Source organism: Falco biarmicus, chromosome 1 (genome assembly GCF_023638135.1).
Source record: "Falco biarmicus isolate bFalBia1 chromosome 1, bFalBia1.pri, whole genome shotgun sequence".
NCBI lineage: Eukaryota > Metazoa > Chordata > Aves > Falconiformes > Falconidae > Falco > Falco biarmicus.
In genome coordinates this window covers 4,325,989-4,345,763 of record NC_079288.1, presented here as the reverse complement: position 1 = coordinate 4,345,763, position 19,775 = coordinate 4,325,989, and the positions used below count along the sequence as shown (strand labels likewise).

The 19,775-nt window shown below is 37.7% G+C and overlaps 1 protein-coding gene across 15 annotated transcripts in view; it reads right to left on the bottom strand.

The window, feature by feature from the left end:
* Positions 1-18,613, bottom strand: part of PECAM1 (platelet and endothelial cell adhesion molecule 1) — a 36,179-nt gene extending 17,566 nt beyond the window's left edge. For 3 of the 15 annotated variants that reach the window (XM_056343259.1, XM_056343240.1, XM_056343281.1), the window contains exons 1-13: positions 15,664-15,939; positions 15,507-15,533; positions 13,380-13,673; positions 12,244-12,543; positions 11,881-12,150; positions 11,238-11,498; positions 9,953-10,234; positions 6,127-6,408; positions 5,604-5,711; positions 4,779-4,806; positions 4,236-4,306; positions 3,511-3,567; positions 1,114-1,182 (exon numbers count right to left, since the gene is read on the bottom strand). In XM_056343259.1, the coding sequence (XP_056199234.1) occupies positions 1,114-1,182; positions 3,511-3,567; positions 4,236-4,306; positions 4,779-4,806; positions 5,604-5,711; positions 6,127-6,408; positions 9,953-10,234; positions 11,238-11,498; positions 11,881-12,150; positions 12,244-12,543; positions 13,380-13,673; positions 15,507-15,533; positions 15,664-15,697 (2,083 nt within the window). In that variant the 5' untranslated portion in view covers positions 15,698-15,939. Of the gene's footprint in view, positions 1-1,113; positions 1,183-1,214; positions 1,262-3,510; positions 3,568-4,235; positions 4,307-4,778; positions 4,807-5,603; positions 5,712-6,126; positions 6,409-9,952; positions 10,235-11,237; positions 11,499-11,880; positions 12,151-12,243; positions 12,544-13,379; positions 13,674-15,506; positions 15,534-15,663; positions 15,943-16,116; positions 16,248-18,328 lie in introns of those variants that run through there. The other 12 variants (XM_056343200.1, XM_056343208.1, XM_056343239.1 and 9 more) reach the window with 8 other exon arrangements.
* Positions 18,614-19,775: the final 1,162 nt, after the last annotated feature.

The window sequence follows — 19,775 nt, the reverse complement described above, 5'->3', positions numbered from 1 at the left end:
GGTGGATAAACAGCATGCTTAGAACACAGGGAAAACTCTTGTGATGAATGATACCACAAGGGGAAACAGAGAAAGAATAGGAAGACAGGCTCTTTTGGGAGAGTGTTGCTGCCAAGCTTAAAAAGTAAGCACTTTTGCCCAAACGTCTGTATTTCTAACTAAACAATCATGTCTTTGGTCTCTGAAATAAGTGAGCAGTCCTTCCTACCAGGAAAAAGCATATGTATTCATTTCTTTGTATCCATATCAGTCTGCTTCTCATTCAGCTAAAGCAAAGAAGCTAGAACATACCATAAACATCTCTCATAGATTTTATTCACTCTTAGCTACTTGAAACTTTTTGTAAATTTCTGAAAGATTTAACAGCTTTCAACACAAGGGCATAATGGTGTCACAGTTCTCCAGAGGACACAGAACGACTGAAATGTGCATCTGGTATTGAAAATAAATTTCAGTGGATATTTCTCTGTCAAGGTCCCAGAGACATGTACCTCAGCATTATGCTACGAGGTCTGGTTACTGTTACCACAGAACTAGAGGTAGGAGGCCAAAGTTATCTGGGCATCGATATTCTCATTTCTCTGTTTAATGTGCCACAAAATCCAGGATGGTCTCCAGGCCTCTCCAGACCGAGGGACTAAATCTATGCTGGCCTCTCTTTCTTCTCTATCACAAATGAATTACACAGCTTTGACCCTTCAACCAGTTCCTTTATGAAGGAGGAAATTCCACTGCTTTCTGTTCTCTCCATTATCCTACTCTGTGGCTAACCTCAAATGGCTATCAGTGAATTTGGACTCTGTAGCATGAAGATTCACAGCAGGCTGCCCTCTGCTCAGAGCCACAGCTCCATCTGGGAGCCCCTGCTCTGCACAGACCTCATGTGGATGGGAAGGGCAAACACATAAGAGTATCCCAGGGGAAGAAGGGCTGTGATGAACAGCGGCGTGGTTGCCACAGCATCATCTACATTAAAGAGCACTACTGGCCTGAAACTGTCACGCAAAAAACCCACAACCTACTTTTACACTGATGGATGCCAATATCAGACCAGTGTCAGGAATACCAGAGTTGCTCCCAAAACATAACTATAGAGGCCAGACAGTTTATTACCTCTGTGAGGATCAAGCGTTGATACTTCAACTTCAGTGTACTCCACCTCAGCACTCTCAAGGTCAGGTCCTGCCCCAAAAATATCAAGAAGATGTTTCTTTGTAGGAGTGCATGCTTCATTTGAGCTGTGGGCCTGATCCTGCTGCCACTGAAATTAATGGACAAGTCCTCATTGTCTTTGATAGGTGCGGGATCAGGCCCTACTTATGGCAGATGGAAGTTACTCTGCTAAGAATTGTAATGTCAAACCATTCCTAAGGGTCATCTGAAAGGCAGTAGACCAACTCAAGCCAGATTTCTGAAACTGTGGGACATGCAAATTGTGCCTAAAACTCTTAATTTGTCACCTTCAAAAGCAGCACAGTGCAAATGGAGCACAGAACTATGAGATTCTCCCATATTCCTGCTCCAGTTCCTTTCTCTTCTTTTTCTCTCCCTGCCATTATTTTTTTCCTCCTTTTCTACGGCTGCTGTGGCAGGACATTTCCCATTCTCCACTTCCCTCACATTTAAAGCCTTCTCTAAGTTTTTCACTGCCTTCCTCATCACCTCTCATACTCCCAATTTCTGCTGTGCCAATAAGCAATTTCAGCACTTTTCCCTTATGTTGCCCTTCAAGCCCTCCATAGAACACCTATCTGATGGCAACTCATCTTCCTCCTCAAAATGCTTCTCTGTCACAGTGCCCACAGAAAGCCTCACAATTAGACGCCTGATTTACTAAGTGACAGGTACTGGCTACCTGGATACAACAGACACAGGGAACAGCTGTTGCTTTCTACTCTTTTCCTTAGGGTGGAGATGGTTTTCTACTAGATTTCTGTAAAAGTTGGAAGGAACCACAACAGTCATCCAGACTGGAATCCTGCAAAACTGCTTACAGATCTTTTAAAACAGAAATTATAGAAAGATCTAATGATTAGAACAGCAAAGTTTTGAAGCATTGGCGAGAGAAAGGAGAGGAAAAAATGCTGAAATAAAACAAGAACAGTGTTTAGGGTGACATACTAGTTAATTACAAAGTTTAAATTACATGCTTCCTACAAGAACAGTGATTCTGAATGATCAGTACAGCCTTATGTTCCTATGTTTCTGCTGTCTGTATGTTTGTTTTGCATGAGTATGTCTCTCTAGTTCTAATTTGACTTATTCAGGCCACAATGGATTAACTTCCATGCAATGACTATAAGCTCCTTCCTTTTGCTTGCTGAAGTAAAAGCTATTGCCACACAAATGTAGATGAGATGCTGTTATTTTTAGAGGTGTATGAATCATAGACTTGGTTTTCACCACTGGTAGAAAGATTTGTAATAGCCTAGTTGGTTTTAATGAAGCTGCCCAGTCCACAGTAGGTAAGGATTGAACCCATTTATTTCTGGCACATATGCAGATCATTAGACCAGAGCCCGTTTAACCTGAAACAGGTAGGATACAATAGCAAAAACAAGTCACTAAGCTAGAGTTTCCAAAGGTTATTTCCAGGTTTTCCTGCAAAATTAACTTAGTGCAGCACCTATCTCTTAGTTTTGTGGTACAATGCAGACCTGCACACGCAGAATTGCATCGAAGAATTATCAGCCAGAAATTTCTGCCACCTATGTTACATGCAGGCTTATGCAGGAGTCTAGTTCCATGTTCTGAACTAAGTTCAGTTAAACTTTGACATTTAGTTACACTAAGATGCCTTTCCAACTACCGTTCAGCTCATGGTCCAATAGACAATCAAGTCAAAATAAGCCATCAGAAATTGCATCTAAACCATGAGAATACTTTCACATCAACATAAAACAAAAATATATGGGACAAAGTATACTTTCAGATGGCAATACCCACATATTTAAGTGCTATTCTTTCACTAAATACCTTAAAAACATCAGTCTTGAAGAAGACAATGTGCTATAATGATGCAGTAACTTGATGACATGTTTTAATTAATATATATTTCCCATACGGTGTCTCAAAGTATTTGGCAGGGTTTATATATATATATAATATATATAAATACATCAAGATCTGTAGAAATGAAGAAAGGACAGAGAAGTAAAAGAAGCAGAAATCTGTAGAAAAGGGTTTTTTTTTAAATTTCTGAATATTTGTTTTATAGAACTTACAATTTTAAGCCTAAGTTGTATTTTTATACCATCCTTCATTAGATGGTGTGGAATCCAGCACAACTAATAACACTTCATAATGCAGTTGGTAAATTGGTCCTGTCATTGCCATTTTGCATCCAAGGAAAAAGAACTAAGCAGCTCAGCAAAGGAAGGAGTCTTCCCCACTATCAAAGACAAAAAGGAAAGGACTGCACCTATCAAATCTAGACTGCTGCCATTAGAAAATGTCACAACTTTCAACCATAAAATAATTCAAAAAACTATTGTTTAAGTATGAAATTACCTTTACTTTCATCTGGTGATTTCATGTGATTTTCACTATCTTCAATGTAACCTGATCCTAAAATATTAAAGAAAAAGTTGAGCTGACAAAATATTTGTTACAGTCAATCAAATGAGTTACACAGCTGCAATTCCTATTGTCATTATGTTTATTTGTATATGAGAAATTCTACTTTTAGTTTCACACCCAAGACATTTATATAACACAGGTGGGAAGAATGTGGCTTTTTAAATGACCAGCTAAAACCCACCCAAACAGTAACTTGGTTTATATCAGGTGCTCTAAACAACATGTCCACCTGTCTTTGTAAAGTTCATTGAGATCCTGGAATGAAAGGTGCCAGTCATGGCAAGTTAACATTGCTACACTGTGGCCACATCACAGGACCATATGCCACAACTCAAATCTCCTCTCCAAAATACTCTTACAGCTGTGTCAAAACCAGAAAGTACTTTTTTTTATCATGATTTCTCCATCTGTAATATAGTTAGCAGGTTGCCTGGTAGAAGTGATGAGCAGACTTATAAATCAATCTTTGCATAAGACATTCATAAAAAACTTTACAAAGACAAAATGATAAAAGATACTTGGGAGAATGTTATTGGTATTCCTCTGTATTCCCAAAACACTGGCCCCTATCCAAACAACAACCATGTAAGTCCAAAACTTTAAATAAACGTTTAATTAAGCCAACTCACTCACAGTCTTACAGAAATAACTCTTACCTGAATAGTAGTCTCCATCATTGTGCTGTCTTGTCAGTTTTTCATTTGGCAAGTTTGTAGCCAATGCAGAACTGAAAAGCAAACCAATAAAAGTTGATTTAATTATCCAAAATTAGTCAATAGAAATAACAACATGATGATATGCAAAGATCAGTCATTGTCTATGACTGACTACCACAAATTCTTAAATATTCAAGCTAATGAAAATTTTGCCTTTGTCTTTAAGAGAAGCACAAACAAATTTTAAGGTCAAAAACATTCCCTCTTGCATTACTCTTCTATAAGACCTCTGTATTTTTAGTTCCATATCTAAATGCATTCAAATGCAGGCCTGACATCCTTCTATTTCTCTTAGCTGGCTTTTTTTTCTTTCCTATTTTTAGAGTATTTCCTCATCCTGTTGTGGTGTTAGCAGGTGGTACATGAAGCACAACCATCTATTGTCTGCAGGTGTGTGCCATAATAAACTATATTCATACAGTGGAAGGTCTCCAGCCCTTTAAAATAAATACTTCACCATTACCATAAAGCAAGCCATCTTACCCAGACATCTCCATGGATGGTCCTTTAGCTTGACAGAGAAAAATAAAAGCATCTATTAGTAGAGTGCACAAGTAAAATAATTTAAAAACAAAAATCAAATAAAAATACAGTGATTTTCTACCCAAGTCAGAATAATTTATCCTGGCTTTCACAAAATTAATTACCCAGTGTCTTACATCCTCTTTAACATCCAGGTCCCTTAAATGCCTTTTTCACAGAGAACCTAAGATTCCAAACCCTGGACTCCAAATTTTCCCAAATATTTTGCAATGTACTGCATATCACAGGACAAACCAGATTTGCTTATTTTCTGAAAGATCTGAAAGAATACCTTAATGATAAAAGACAAATCCCTAAGTGAAATTGTATTACTGTGTGGGGAGAAAAAAAAACCAACTACCCCACAACCTAATAATCTTAAATTTGTTTCATGAGGCCCAGAGAAGTACCTCAATTACACCCAAGCTGGGATCCCAGATCAAATTGTCATAGCTTTATAAGGGATCTAAAAACTCCTCAGGCCCTGTCTGCCTCTATGTTGCATGAGACTGAATTCCAAACCTAGGACTGCAACAGAACAGCGTGATTCTGGCCTGTGATTGCTTCACTAGTGCCTTCCCGGTAACGTTACTTAGATGCTTCCATTCTTCCCACTATACTTGGAAAGCTTAAGCTTAATTTGGACCACCTGGCATTTTAGGTTTTTTAAATGGTGTTTAATCATTTCCTGAAACCTTACCCCCACAAGCCTTTGCTCCTGAAACACATGCAAGTTTAACTGTAATACATTTGTCACCAATCAAATAGAAGAGAACCATTCATTACCCTTTTTCTTCTTACACAAAAGCCACCATAAAGTGAGAGTTACTGCTCCTGCGATAAGTATTAGGACAAATGCAGCAATGACTCCTTTCTGCCAAGCCGCTAAGATAACTGGAAATAAGAAAGATACGTTTAAGAGAGTATGACAGTCACAGGTCGTCATTACCAACTTCCGCAGTTCCTGACCTTTCATTTTACTACAAACTGGACTTCTTACACACTGAGGAAGAACTTTTAAGGAGACTTGCATGCAAAGTTCACTAGTGAGCCTCTCCTTTGTGACCAAAAATTCAGTATAACAATGGGTTACTTTTAGCTTGCATCTGGCTCCTTTGGTTTTTGGGCGTCACACAAACTTTTCTACGCGAGTTAGACAATCTCCATTTATAAATGGATCTCTCTGTTTAACTTCTGACAATGGCAGAACAAAAACAAGTAAAGAAATTATAGTTGGCAATATCCCAGATAACATGACTTCACCTGTCATGATGACATAACATGCAGTTTATCATTAAAGTTAGCTTACCACTGATGGTTATTGGATGGCTTTTCACATCCACATTAGCTCGATTAGAAGCCATGCAGTAATATGTCCCTGTGTCCTGCCTGTTCATTGCTTCCCTGCGCCACACGACTCTGTGTGCATTTTCATTTTTTTCAAATAGAAGAACTTCACGATCAGTTTTTCTAAAAATCCTGAAGCGGATTGGCCAAGATCCTTCTTTTACAGAGCAGAGAAAAACAGTCTCACTGCCATCTTCTACTTCTCCATATGGAACACTGCCCAAGCTGGCATTCTTGATTGGTACTACAGAGGAAGGCACAAAGAAAACAAATATTAGCATTATTTGAAATAACTTTAATGATAAAACATTGTATTGTAGAAATGCTTGCTTTAATGCTTAAGCAGAGACTGAATGCACAGTATTAATCTTTCTGAACAATCTGTACCTGACAGCATCCTCTAGTAAGTATTTTTATACACCCAGAAATAGAGAGGACACTATAAAGAAACAAAGCAGCCACAGAAAGAAGCTATATCCATTCCACAGAAGTCAGTCAGCTTCTTCTCTTAAACTCCTTTGGATGCCCCTCAGGTCCCAACCTACAAATTATTTAATTTTCAGAAATAATTCCCTCAGCAGTTTGATAGTATAAATAATGATAGTTCAATTTATGTAGCTATGCTTTCACAGTTATGTAGTTATGCTATTTTATGCTAACTATATCTTTCTTGTAACATTTAGTATACAATAGTGAATATGAGCAGATAATGGATCAAGTTCTTCAAAGACATAAGCAAGCAAGTCCCAGATTCTAAAAGTTACAGAATATAGCAAACACAATAAAAGAAGTTAGTTTGCATTTGAACAAGTTAAAAACTGTATTTTGGCTATGCATGTTCTTATAAGTTTGCTGTTTTACAAATTAAGTATTTTAACATATCCAGATCCAGCACAGGAGCAGATGAGCATCAGCACTTATATTTACATGGGGAAAAGACGTACATACCTTCTGTGATTCAAGGCATGTACAATGTTAGTAGCTTCATAAAATGTGATAGGAAGCATCTGTTTTGCTAAAAATCACTGAATAAAATTTATCTGGAAATATTACAAATGTGTTTGGGGCAGGATCACACAAGGCAGATGAAAAGGAGATGAAAAACTAAGGCAACACTGGTACAGAAGCAGAAGGAGGAAACCAGATCTGATACGAAAAGATGGCTGGCCATGACAGCTGTATTCACATTAGGAAGCAGGGAACAGGTTTAGATAAAAGACGTGGGTTACTACAACTGATCCCATGATAGAAAAGGATTGTTCTATAAAACATAAGACTTTTTTCAAATCTGGTGCAGACAGGAAGGACAGAATACAGAGAATCTGAAGCCACCACCTCAGGAGTGGTGGACTGCAGAAACTGGCTCACCAGGCTCCAAAACGTGACCTTACGTTGAGAACTACCCAGCAGTGTCACAATATACCCTGAACCACTCCTCTAACAGCTGGGATACACTAGCTCCACCAAAGAAACACCCACTTATTTGTGGACTAAGATTATGCTTTGTATTTGTTGATTTGTTACTTGTTACTTCAAATTACCTTGACTTTAAATCTCACTTGATAAACCTCTTCAGAGTTTTATCATTTAGCAGTTCTCTAGAGTTAGCAAAGCATATCCTGGTGGTACTGATGAACTCAAGGTGCAGTCCTACTTCTACAGTCTAGGCAAATGCAAATTCTGTATTAAGAAACCTGGTTGGGGGCTCAGAGAACAGAGAGCATGTCCTTCAACTCTACAATAATCCAACTGATTCAGAAGAAATGCAACAGTTCTGGATATATCTGTTCTAGTCACATACAACTCGGTGTCAAAACTCAGAGTGAAACTGGCCTGTTATCTTATTAAAACCAATGCAATTAGGGTTCAGCTCAGGATGCAAAACTGAGAACTCCTTGGTAAAGAGAGATTCTTTCTTCTTTTCGATAGGTCAAGAATACACTTCTGCTCTGGTCCTGGACTACTTTGTTGTAATCAGGTTAAGTAAATCTAAAATACTACTGATACATTCAAGAAAAGTAGCAAGGAGCCAAAGATATGGGTTAAAACGGCTCTACAAGTGGATCCACCATCACTAATTCCCTTACAGCCCAAAGAACTCTTTATTTTTTTTCCAGCAGTATATGCAGTTACTATCTGGTCAATTGACATAGGTGCCAACAACATGCGTAGGATACACAGCTCTACTTGTCCTTCACCACATATTCTTGAACCACTGCCAAAATAGTCAATTTTATTGACAGCAGACTGACAAAACTGACCAACTCTGAACCAAGCGAGGTAGAGCTGACACTACTGAGCAGACAAACATTTTGAAGATGTTACAGGCAAATTATTAGTTCCTTTAATAAAAGGTCACTACCTACGATTAGTTGGTACCTTCTGTAGATTAAGAATATTCTCAGGTCCTCCAGGAGAAGCAGCCACAATCAAAGATTTATTTCTACTTGGGTAAGAAACTACTATTTCTGCTTACCTCATTCGCTACTAAAGATGAACCCCAACAAGATGGTGTCTGTCAACATGAAGCCTGCAACTATAAGGGACCTTCATCTAGTTCAGAAGGCTTCCGTACACCTCTTCAAACAGCTACTCTGTTCCCCAGAATTATTTATCTTAGATTTTCAAATTAAATTCAAGGTACAATCCTTATCTTGGGTACAGAATATCCAAGAAACTTCCTTAAGGCCCATAAGCAAAACCTATTGTTGACAAGTAAGTTCTCTGGACACAGACAGAACGTAGTCTAAATTGGTGACAGAATTTTCTTGAGCCACACCTTTAAACCTTTAGGATCTAAACCAGGAACTGTCACATGAAACCTTACTACCATCTGCTCTGGTGCACCAAACAAACCTACAGAAACAGTGCATTAGTTAAGAAAACTCCTACCAAGACAAGACGCTGCTTTACACATGTAATGACAGGAAAAAACACAAGCACAAGTTTTAAGAGTTATCAATCCTAAGACCAGTCTTATGTGGCCTATTACAGTATTATTATTTGCTTTGGTTTTTCTTCATATCTGCCAATTTTGCAACACACTTACAAATCACAGCTTTTTCACTTGCATTCCCATTCTTGGAGTACTGCTAAGATTCCCAGCATATATCAGACATTATGCTTTCTTCCGTGAATTTCAAATTAATCTTATTTTTAAAGCTTCAACTACCAGTTTCCCTCTTGGACAGAGGAATTTTCCCTTTCTGCTTCACATCTATTTGGAGATCAGAGACTTTGCTCATATACAGTAACTCCTAGGTGTTAATAAAGTACAATCACAGACTGACTTTCAGAGCTACTTAGCAACTGCAGTTCCTGGTATTGAACATATGCTCAGTGCTTGGAGACATTATTAAAAGTGCAAATTTACGTCTTTTACCAGTAATCTAGCTAGCTCAATTATTTTAGTGAGTAAAATCACAGACTACTCCAATATCATTATGTACATGTTTAATCCAGTCCTATGAAAATCAAACATGAAGAAAATGGATCTGATCCTGAAATTTTTAATCATTATTTTTACTAAAACTGCTTCTGTATCAGTTCAAATCAGATCTGTTTTTAACATTAAAATAAACGCAACTGTAGTTAACTTGATTCAGATTACGATCAAGATTTTCACTTCAGTGACAAATAATCTGTGATACAGATCTCCAACTATTTTTAATTCAAGTGAGCAAAAAATTGTAAACATTTTACATCCATTTTGTTTAGCCCATCATTTGCTGCTACAGTTTCAAAAATAAAAATGACACTCAGCAAGAAGAAGAATTAAACAAACTTACCTATTACTGTGATGTTTAGAATATTGCTAGTTTTCATACCACTGGAATGATTATTTTTAGCATCACATCTGTAACCTCCTTTGTCATTTTGTCCAATATTTTCATCCAAGAATGTAGCATATGTGTCATTAACTACTGTTTCCTTAATTTTATTTCCTTTGTAGAATGTGAATGTTATCGGTGGTGTTCCCATCACTGAACGACAGATTAACAGTAGAGACTTCCCTAACACCACCTCCGGTAAACCACTGACAACAGAAAGAGTTGGCTTGGAGACTGGAGCTAATAGGGGAATAAAAGAAAAAAATTTTGCTAAATACACTGCATAAAGCCAAAAGATACAATATTATTTTATAGAATACATATAAATACACAATATTTAGCTAGTTTGCACGCACACAGCCTACATTGGGAAGCTGTTCCTCATTGACAGAATGGAAGCAGGGGGTGACCTGAACAAAATAAAAACATAGATAACAGAACGTATGTGACTTAGAATAAAATCACATACAAGAACAATGTAAAGGAAAACAAAAAAAGGATCAGTGACACAGCTGTGGATCATCCAAACTCCAGAACTAGCTCTGACCCAAGGAGTAAGTCTGTAGAGCAAAAATATATGCAAGCACCATTTCATGTATTACCTGAGATGGATCCTGCAGCACCTAGTCAGGGATCTCTGTTTCTGCAGCATAGTGAGTCACAACCCAGTTAATCCCCCTTTACAGACCTGAGAACCAACTGTGCTTGTTCCATGAGACGAACGGAAACTAGTGTGATTGTAATTAGTGTGCTGGTGAGGGGGTTGTACTGATAGCAAAAAACTTGGCTTTTCTGGAGGAGAGCTATCCAGATGACCTCTGGCTTTCATGGCTTTCTGCCTGCAGGGTCAGGGGGAGGGATTCAAGGCAGACACTGACAGAGTTTCAGATCAAACTGGTGAGTGAAAGGTTTGCAGAACATTCCCAGCTCCTGCAAATGGTAATGAATGAGAGTTTATCTGGCACCCAGCAGAATCAAGGGAACAGAAGGCAGACACACTAACTCCCTTCTCCTAGGGCCTGCCCTGGCAGAGTCTGACTTGATTGAATCACAATAGGCCAAATCCTCTACAGCTAAAGATGACAGGCACATCTCACAGAAACTGATATTGCGAGAACTAATAGACACCTTGCTAGTTCATTAACTAGAGTCTGATTTTGTAAACAGATGTGCGTATTCATAAGCTTACAGGTTTGATTTTTTTCCCACCACCATTGGGTTCTAAGCCTCTGTATCAACTCACCGTACACATTTATCGTTACAGGTTTGCTCTCTTTGACTATTCCTTTTACTTCAGCTTTACAGATATAGGATCCAGTATCATTCACGTTAACTCTCATTGTTAAGTTCTTAGAATTTTTCAACCAGATGTCTGCATTTGAATTTTTCCGCAATATAGAGAAGTTAGCTTTCTGAAAACCATTAATGCTGCAACTCAAAGTTAATTCTTTATTTTCATCCAGCTTAATCACAGAAGCAGCCAATATTGGCTTGGGGAATAACTCTGCAAGACAAAAAGAGAATTAATTCATTCAAATTGAGCCTAAAAGAATATGACTACCTATCTCAAAGCATACAGAATAAAGGACATAGTGAATCAAGGAAAAAACCCAATCATGTTATTTTAAGATAATAATATTTTCAGAGGAAACAGAAACTTAGCGATCGCTTGAAAACACTTTTCATAGTCATTACTTGGAGCTATTCTTTCCGTTTGAAAGTATTGGCAGGCAAAAATCAGAAACCAAAATCTAAATCTAAATAGGCTTTAACTTCAGGAAAATTTACAGTTCGACGTGGAGGTTACACTTGGATGTTGAGTTCTACTGAATTTAAATTTAAATATTAATCCATTGAGTAAAATCTAAGATGAACAGAGGTGTTACCTGACACAACAATATTCAGTTTGGTGGTTTTAGATGCTCTCCCTTGCTCCACCTTACACTGGTATTCACCACTGTCCTCTAGAGTAGCTACTGCAGAGTATTTCAGAAGTTTCTCATCTCGTACACTGTTCAGTATTGTTTTGTTTTTCTGGAGTATGATTTCAATGTCACGCATCCGGGCTACCACAGTTGAACATTCAATCTGTATTCTATCTCCTTCTGTAATATTACTTGAGGGCTTGACATTCAGAGTAGGCTTTATAAATGGTTCTGCAAGACAATACATATAAACGCATGACCCAACTTCTTAATTATAGCAAGCAAAGAAATGTAAAAAGAAAAGCTTTTAAAAAAAAAACTTACCCCTGACTGTAACAAGTGTTTTTTTGCTGTGTTCTGAGCTTTCAAATTCGAGTTTTACATTTCTCCTAGCAAAGCAATCAAATTGTAAAATATTATCTCCTTCTTCAACAGGAAATTCCACTACAGAAAAATTTCTCTGTGATTCAAATACAGATTTTTCTTTAGGTGTTGAATTCATCTTCATCTTCCGGAAAAAGAAATATAAAGGAGGAACTTCTTCTGGCAGCTCACAACGTAATTTCACGACTTCACCCTCTAAAACTTCTTTCTTCTCAGCAGTCAGGATTGGCTTGGTCATTCCTTAGAACAGAAAACAAGAAGAGAAACAGACCATTGCATAATCCTGAAATAAACGCTACTTCTGATGACTATGGTCATACCTCAAGAGGGTAATACAATCTTGATGCCATGTGTGAAGTATGAAACTTAAGTGTTTTGAAGGTAAGACCGCTTTCTCCTCCGTGTTTCCTATTGCCACTCAGAAATGAGCAAGCCAAGAAACTAAATGCCATACCAGCTTCTGTACCTAGAGATGCACACCTCTGAAGAAAAAGTACAGGCAGGCCCTGCACAACCCTGTAGTAATTTAATGCGGAACAAATTCTTTCCAAGGGGAAAAAAGTCACTTGCAGTCAACACATGGCTAGAAAGAGTATAGATGAAGGTGGTCCCTGTTCTCCTAGGAGATGAAAGAACAAGACTGATATAACATTGTCCACAAAAGTAGTCCATAGTTGATACTAGCTTTGGCAATGGCTGTCACAACGCTGGAATCTCTCTACATTATTTCCAGCTTTTCCAGTAATATACCTGCCCCCCATCATGTTCATGGTCTACAAGCACAAGCTTTCACAGGTAATACTTTCTCTAGTCTAGGGAACAGAAGCTCAGAGGGATGGTGGCACAGGAAGCACAGATTGACTTCCTGACTATCCCTGATATAGCCTTGGGACCATGATTTCATTTCTGTGCATTAACATGAGGATTTAGTACTAAACTCTCGTAAAGTACTGTCACATCTACAGATAAAAACCACTTTGCAAGATATCCTATTTAGTACCGAGTATTGTTACTTCCCCTGGAAGGTTGTTCTCTTTTTATATCTTAGAAACTGCTGTGTTTGAAGCAATACTCACCTGTTACCCAAACATGCAAGGAGTTACTAGATTTTGTCTTTCCGCCTGCTTCCACAGTACATTCATAGTCTCCTGTATCTGAAGATCTAGCCACAGGTATTTCATAGCGTGCATCTCTTTTGTCTGATACAGTCATGAACACAAGTTTGCCATCTTTAAAAAATGTAAAATTATGCTTCAGTTGGAAATCGGTGCTTTTGCTAATATCAGCATGGCAGGTAATTGACAGAGGAGCTCCATTCTTTACTTTGACAGATGGCTGAACCTTAATGTCAACTGTGTTGAAAGTAAAAACTTGATGGAAAAAGAAAAGAGAGTTATATTTATTTTCAATTAGTCCAACATAATTCTGTTATCTTAAGCTGTTACATTTTAATCACAAAAATTAATTCATTGTACCATAGCAGCCCATGTTATAACTTTGTGGTCAGATCTCACAGATGTTGACAGTGCTGGCAGCTTTACTTTCCACTGCACAGATATACTAGAGGCAACTACTGATTGTCACAGCACACACTGTCCATCTGCTCAGTCTTTGCCTTGGGGAACTGAAAGAATCATTGATCTGGCCATGCTCATGACCAAATCTACTATACTCCCTAGAAGATACAGAGGACATGGGAATAGGTTTGCAGCTACTTCTTGGTTTTGCTTATTTCTTATGGTTTGCTGTCTTCAACTATATTTGGCAAGAGATCTGAGAGGTGAACAAAATTTTGTATTTATACTTGTTTGAATAAGCTGAAAAATGACAGCAAAACCCTGCTCAGAGTTGTATTAAACCCCAAGCCAATTCACCCCCAATTAGCAGAAATCCCTGGAGTTATACCAGTATTTTTTATCTGAAAGTAAGCTTAGAGTTATGTCACTCAGCAAGTACCACTTGAAACATGTAATTGACAAGGTCGGGATAATCTTAAATCTCTAGTTTATGATAACTAGAGTGTAACAGGAGATATTTGGGTACAAATTCTGCAAGCACACATGTACATGCTTAACTTTACGCTGTTGGCAGTCCAGCAACCACACTCTCAAGAGTCCTTAACAATCATACCCTGATTCAAATAAAGAATCATATGCAGAAGCAATGCTTTCAATTAATTTAGATATGTTAGCCCCTGAAAAAATATACTGACTACAATATTCCTATTCTAAAAAGTATTAAAATTCATAAACACTTTAAGAAATAAAGTTTATAATAGCATGAATATATATATATATACAATGCTTCTGTGTTTGTAACCACAGCAATGATAAATAATTTGTAGCTTAAAATTTTATAATTATTAGAATCCTGGTATAATTAATATTTTATTCACACAGCTAGATGAACAAGTAGAGAGAAAGATTTATGACCTCGTTCACTTTCCCTTCCTTTAGAACTGACAGCTTTTGGGTATGCCTATTTTGGCCAGGATATGTATTAGAAATTTGCAACTAGAACAAGAAAACTTTCCTGTATCTAAATAAGTCCCGTGCCATGTACCAGCTATTTATAAACTGTCCTTGCTAGAGAGAGTTTTGGGTGTAAAACCAATGCAAAAATTGCAGATTTCTTTGCATGTAAGTAAAGCACATTATTAGAAGCAAACATTTCTCGCTAGAGACTGAGGAAAGGAAGTCTGCAGAGTGTACGTGCTGGAAGTCAGCAAGATGATACGGTAAAAAGTAAACGTATTCCTTTCAGAACGCAAGTTCTCTGCTCTGGTCAGGCATGTTCTTTTCGTTTGCAAGAAAAAAAGAGCAAGAGTGAGTGCCCTTAACTTATTTTCTATAATTTTATCCTCCTTGCTTGTGGGTATGAAAGGGCTTTTTAAAGACCAAAACCAAAACACTAGTAATTACATTTTCTTTCCCATCTCTTCTCTTCTGTGCCTCAGTAAAGAAAGTTATTCTAGGAAAGATTTCACTAAAACATTTATTGAAGTACGAGCAGCACATGTCTCATTGTAACACTATACCAAGAAACACCACCAAGGAATAATTTTTTTTTTTTTTTTTTTTACATGGCCCGATTTTGTACTGAGCAAAACCAGACAAACTGTTACGGATGCACACCAACAACTGATGGATTAGTTAAATTACTTATTTTAAATTTGTGTGTGAAAAAAAAACTTAATTACCTACCTCTCTTCTGACTGTAAAGTTCTGAACCTGGAAAAAATAGAAAAGAAATGTGATTTTCAAAGCTTACAGATTGAGAAACAGTAACGGGAAACAGTAAATAGCGCCAAACAACCCCAAAACACATGTACCCACCCAGATATTTATTTACCAAACTTACACTGCAAGAAAATCACCAGAAGAGCAAGATACATCTCGTTCCTGAAGAACAAACACTTAATTCCAAAATAAAACAATATTCATCATCAGAGGTGATGCCTCCAGGTACCAAAACCAGGTTTTGGTTTTTTCTGCTGTTGTTTTATGGAAACAGATAAAATTTTTCCATTAAAATGCATAAGTTTTCCCAGGTCTTCAACAGAAACTGGCTAGATCAAGTAATCGTTCCCATTACTGGAAACAGCAAACAATGACAATCTATCTGCTGCTCACAGGCAGATTACTGTTCAGGAAGTGACTGGACTTTTCCTGAGGGCGCCACCAAATGCATTTGCTTTGTTTAATTTCTTAAGGTGTATTAAAAAAACAAGAAGTTCCAATGACATTTATCCTGCAGTTCCTGTCAATATGGGTATTTTTAAGTCATGATTAACCATTTACGAACACAAATTACCTTTGCGATTTGACCTCAGCAGATCCTTGAGTATTTCCCTTCATCCTGACATGGAGGACTCTGCCAGAGAATAGATCTACATAATCATTAATTTTTCCCCTTTACCTTCATTTCTAGGTGTCTCATCCTTGCTGTGACAAAGAACAGCTTTATTATAGGGTGCACAATGAATTCAAATCATCCCAGAAATCATAGCTACTGTTGTCTTAGATGAGAATATTGACAGGCAGGCTTCTCATACTACCATCATATATCAAAAACACAGAACTGCACAAGATTTTATTTTTAGTTCAGACAAGGCAAAACATACAAAATCATAAAACTTAAACCCCACAAGAAAAGAACCAGTTGAAGTTTCGTATCTCAGCAGAAATCTGAAGCGGCACTGGCACAATCTGAAATAGAGACTCCTCTGGAGCTGGAGTTAAATCTACTAGTAGCTTGACAGTCTTTGAATTCAGGCATCCTTGAGAGATCATCTGACCTTTTCTGTGTTGTTTAATTTTTTGCAATGATAAAAGTAGTCTGACCATACGACAACCAACCTGAAATCAGGGATGATTAATCCTACATCCAAAATCCTGGAAGTAGAAATGGAGCAAATGCAGTCAGAGGAGGAGGAAATGTTCTAAAACATCCTAATTCAGCATTTTGCCCTTCATTTCCACTGGTGTAAATGCCTGTCTGAGATACAGTAAGGAACTGATCTGAATTATTCAACTTCCTTTAACAAAACAGACAGGTTTTTTCTGATTATGGACAAAAGCCTAAAGAAAGCCTGAACACAAGTAAATCAGGAGCCATCAGCTTTGATTTAGGTGGAATTATTCTGAAGAAAACTAGTTGTGAAGAAAAGTCAAATGTAATCATTACCCAAAACCTCACTACCATGACCAGTTTCTTGATACTTAGATGGGGAGGGGAGGGGAGAACAAGGAAAGCAAGAGGATTACAGGGATGCTGCCTTATCCCTCTCTCTCCTCTTCTACTTTACTTACTTTGGTACTATCATTGTTGTATAAACATGCATGTAATCTTAAATAATCTGACAATGCAGAAGCACCAGATTTAAGCACGAATTCAATTTTTCCAGAAAAAATTTACTCTGTAACTTTTGGGAATTCAATGGTCAGTACCTTTCAGTTGTTCAGGATACTCCTTTCCTCATTTGTCAGTATACTTTTAAGTCAGGGCTCAAGTGGAATGACTTAAGTCTAAAACTGACTCAGACTATAGGCTTGATAAAGTGAGTTGAAATCATGCCCTTCAAAAAGTGTTTTTCAAGCTGTGTCCCAGAACTCCCTAAGCAGTGATTTAGTTATTCACAAAAATCAAGCGCTCAAGTCTTAATCCCTTAGTTTCTTTTCTCTGTAGACAGGGTCAATGCTTTCCTTCACTTCCACCGACATTTTCCAGGCTTGTTAAAACACTGCTTAAAACAATACTAAATACATTCACAGAAGTCTATAAATGAGACATACAGTTCTCATAAGCTTCCCTGTTTGTAGGAAAACCCTTTTTTTTCTCCTGAGTTCAATGAAAACTGTTTTTTCCCCAATAAAACAATACTTTAGAACTGTAAGTGTACTTTAATGGTTGCATTACACACAGAAGCGTGGTATTTCACAAAAGGAAACAGGAGGGAAATGCTCATCTGTTTAACAATGTATCAGCAATATCAACAAGCACCTATCTAGCTGTTTTGCAGGGAGGCAGTAGAGAATGACACAATAGTCATAGCAATTAATGACTAAAAGTAAGCTGGTTAACTAGCAATAGCATTTGTTCTCCTTAATCCAGTCTGTTTGAAACACACCAACAACAAAAGCCTGATGGTTTGGCTGGTTGCCAACAATGGTCTCCAGAGCAGGTAAAGGAAAAGAGGAGGAGGAGACGTGGCAGGTGGAGAACAAAGGTAGATCAACTTTTGCCATTGGTAACAAAAAAAAGGAAGGAAGGAGATTTCTCCCTTCCCCATTTCCCCATGAAAGAATTCAACAGGACATACAAATCTCAGCAAAACCACACCAGTGTTTTCCACGGGGGACAAAGGCTCTCCTTAGTCATAGTGAGGGAAGGGGAAAGCGAGTGGGGGCCAGTATCTTTCAAAGTGAGCCAATGTTCAGAACCAGGCCAGTTTCAGACTGAGGTGAAAAGGCCACCTTTGAGGACAAACCAGGTCAAGAGTAAGGTTTAATGGTGCCAATGGTACCTGAGGCTGTTGTGAGATGTCACTCCCAAGTGAAGTACGTTCCGTAAGATCTCACAGGCTGATTAGTGTGTCATATTCTTGATTAGCCCTCAACGTTGCCCTGGAGAAGAAAATCTGGCTGGTATTGACCAAAACACAAGAAGTAAATTCAACTGCAGGAATTTAAGCCAAAATGTCATGAAACTTGGAAGAAAAGCATTTCAAATGCAAAAGAATGGCTTGAGACCATCTTCCATTGTTAAACTGGAAATCAGATTGACTTAAACAATTTAAAAGTACCTGTGCCAGCAATACAGCTGCATATTTTCCTAACAGCCATATTACTGTAATCTCTCAAGATACGTTTTTCTGAAGTACGTAAAATCAAAGTTATTCTAATATACATCATATAAAGAACTCTATTGTGTCCCTGTTATATTTGTGGGAAAAATAGGATTGCCCTCAAAAAATGCAACACACCTGAAGCAGACAGAATAATCTTTATAATCTGATGCAATGCCCTTTGAAACCTATGAGAATCATTACATTTAATCTACTGCCCAACAAATCGAACCCTTAAACATTAAAGCTGTACTCATCTGGGAATTCATGATCCCTGTTTCTACTGTCTGGATCCCCTTTTACTTGTTTACATTTCCTAAAAAACATCAGCTCTGTCACCCAAACAGAGCTTTGCCTAATTCAGAGGCAAAGCCTGTCTTCCTAACTAAGGGCAAAATGATGAATAAGCTTTTTTTTGCCTCTACAAATACAATGTTTTCAGCCAGTCCCTTATGACAGGAAAGGAAGCTAGGAGTTCACATTTCGGCTGTTTGTTTCCATTTGCTCTCCAGCTGGCTAGCATGACAGTAAAGAGCACACCACAGTGCCCACCTTTAGGACTAACATCTTTCTTCATCACAGAGCACATGCTGATTCCAGCGAATCTTCTGGGGCCCTAAACTTTGTATCCTGGTCTCAAATGCCCATTCCTGATAGGAGTTTCGCTTTCTTCAAAAAAGATTAAGTCTTTACATCTGTTGCCTTCAGGTTCTACCTCACTGATTTACTGACAAAACATTTCTCTTAACACAACATTCTGGGGTCATCGATTCTTGTCCCTGATTATGGAGGCTCCAAATAATTTCTTGTATAAATTCACTCACTTTAAAAATGGTTAACTGCTGTAGAGGTGTATCTACAAATGTTTGGGATTTCCTAAATTTTATTTAAAAATTTATAGAAATTCAGACATCTGTGTCCACCTATACCAAAGTCAACACAAGCTTTCCAGTAACTAAACCAAGAATAGAAAAGCAGCTCTTATTTCTAATCCCCCAACCCCTGATGCGTATAATCTTTTAATCATTTTGGTTCCTTACAACTGTGAACTAAATTTGCTTAATTATCACTTCCTGTTTCAGTATACTCATAGATAACAGAATTCTAATAAATGCTGCTATTTTCA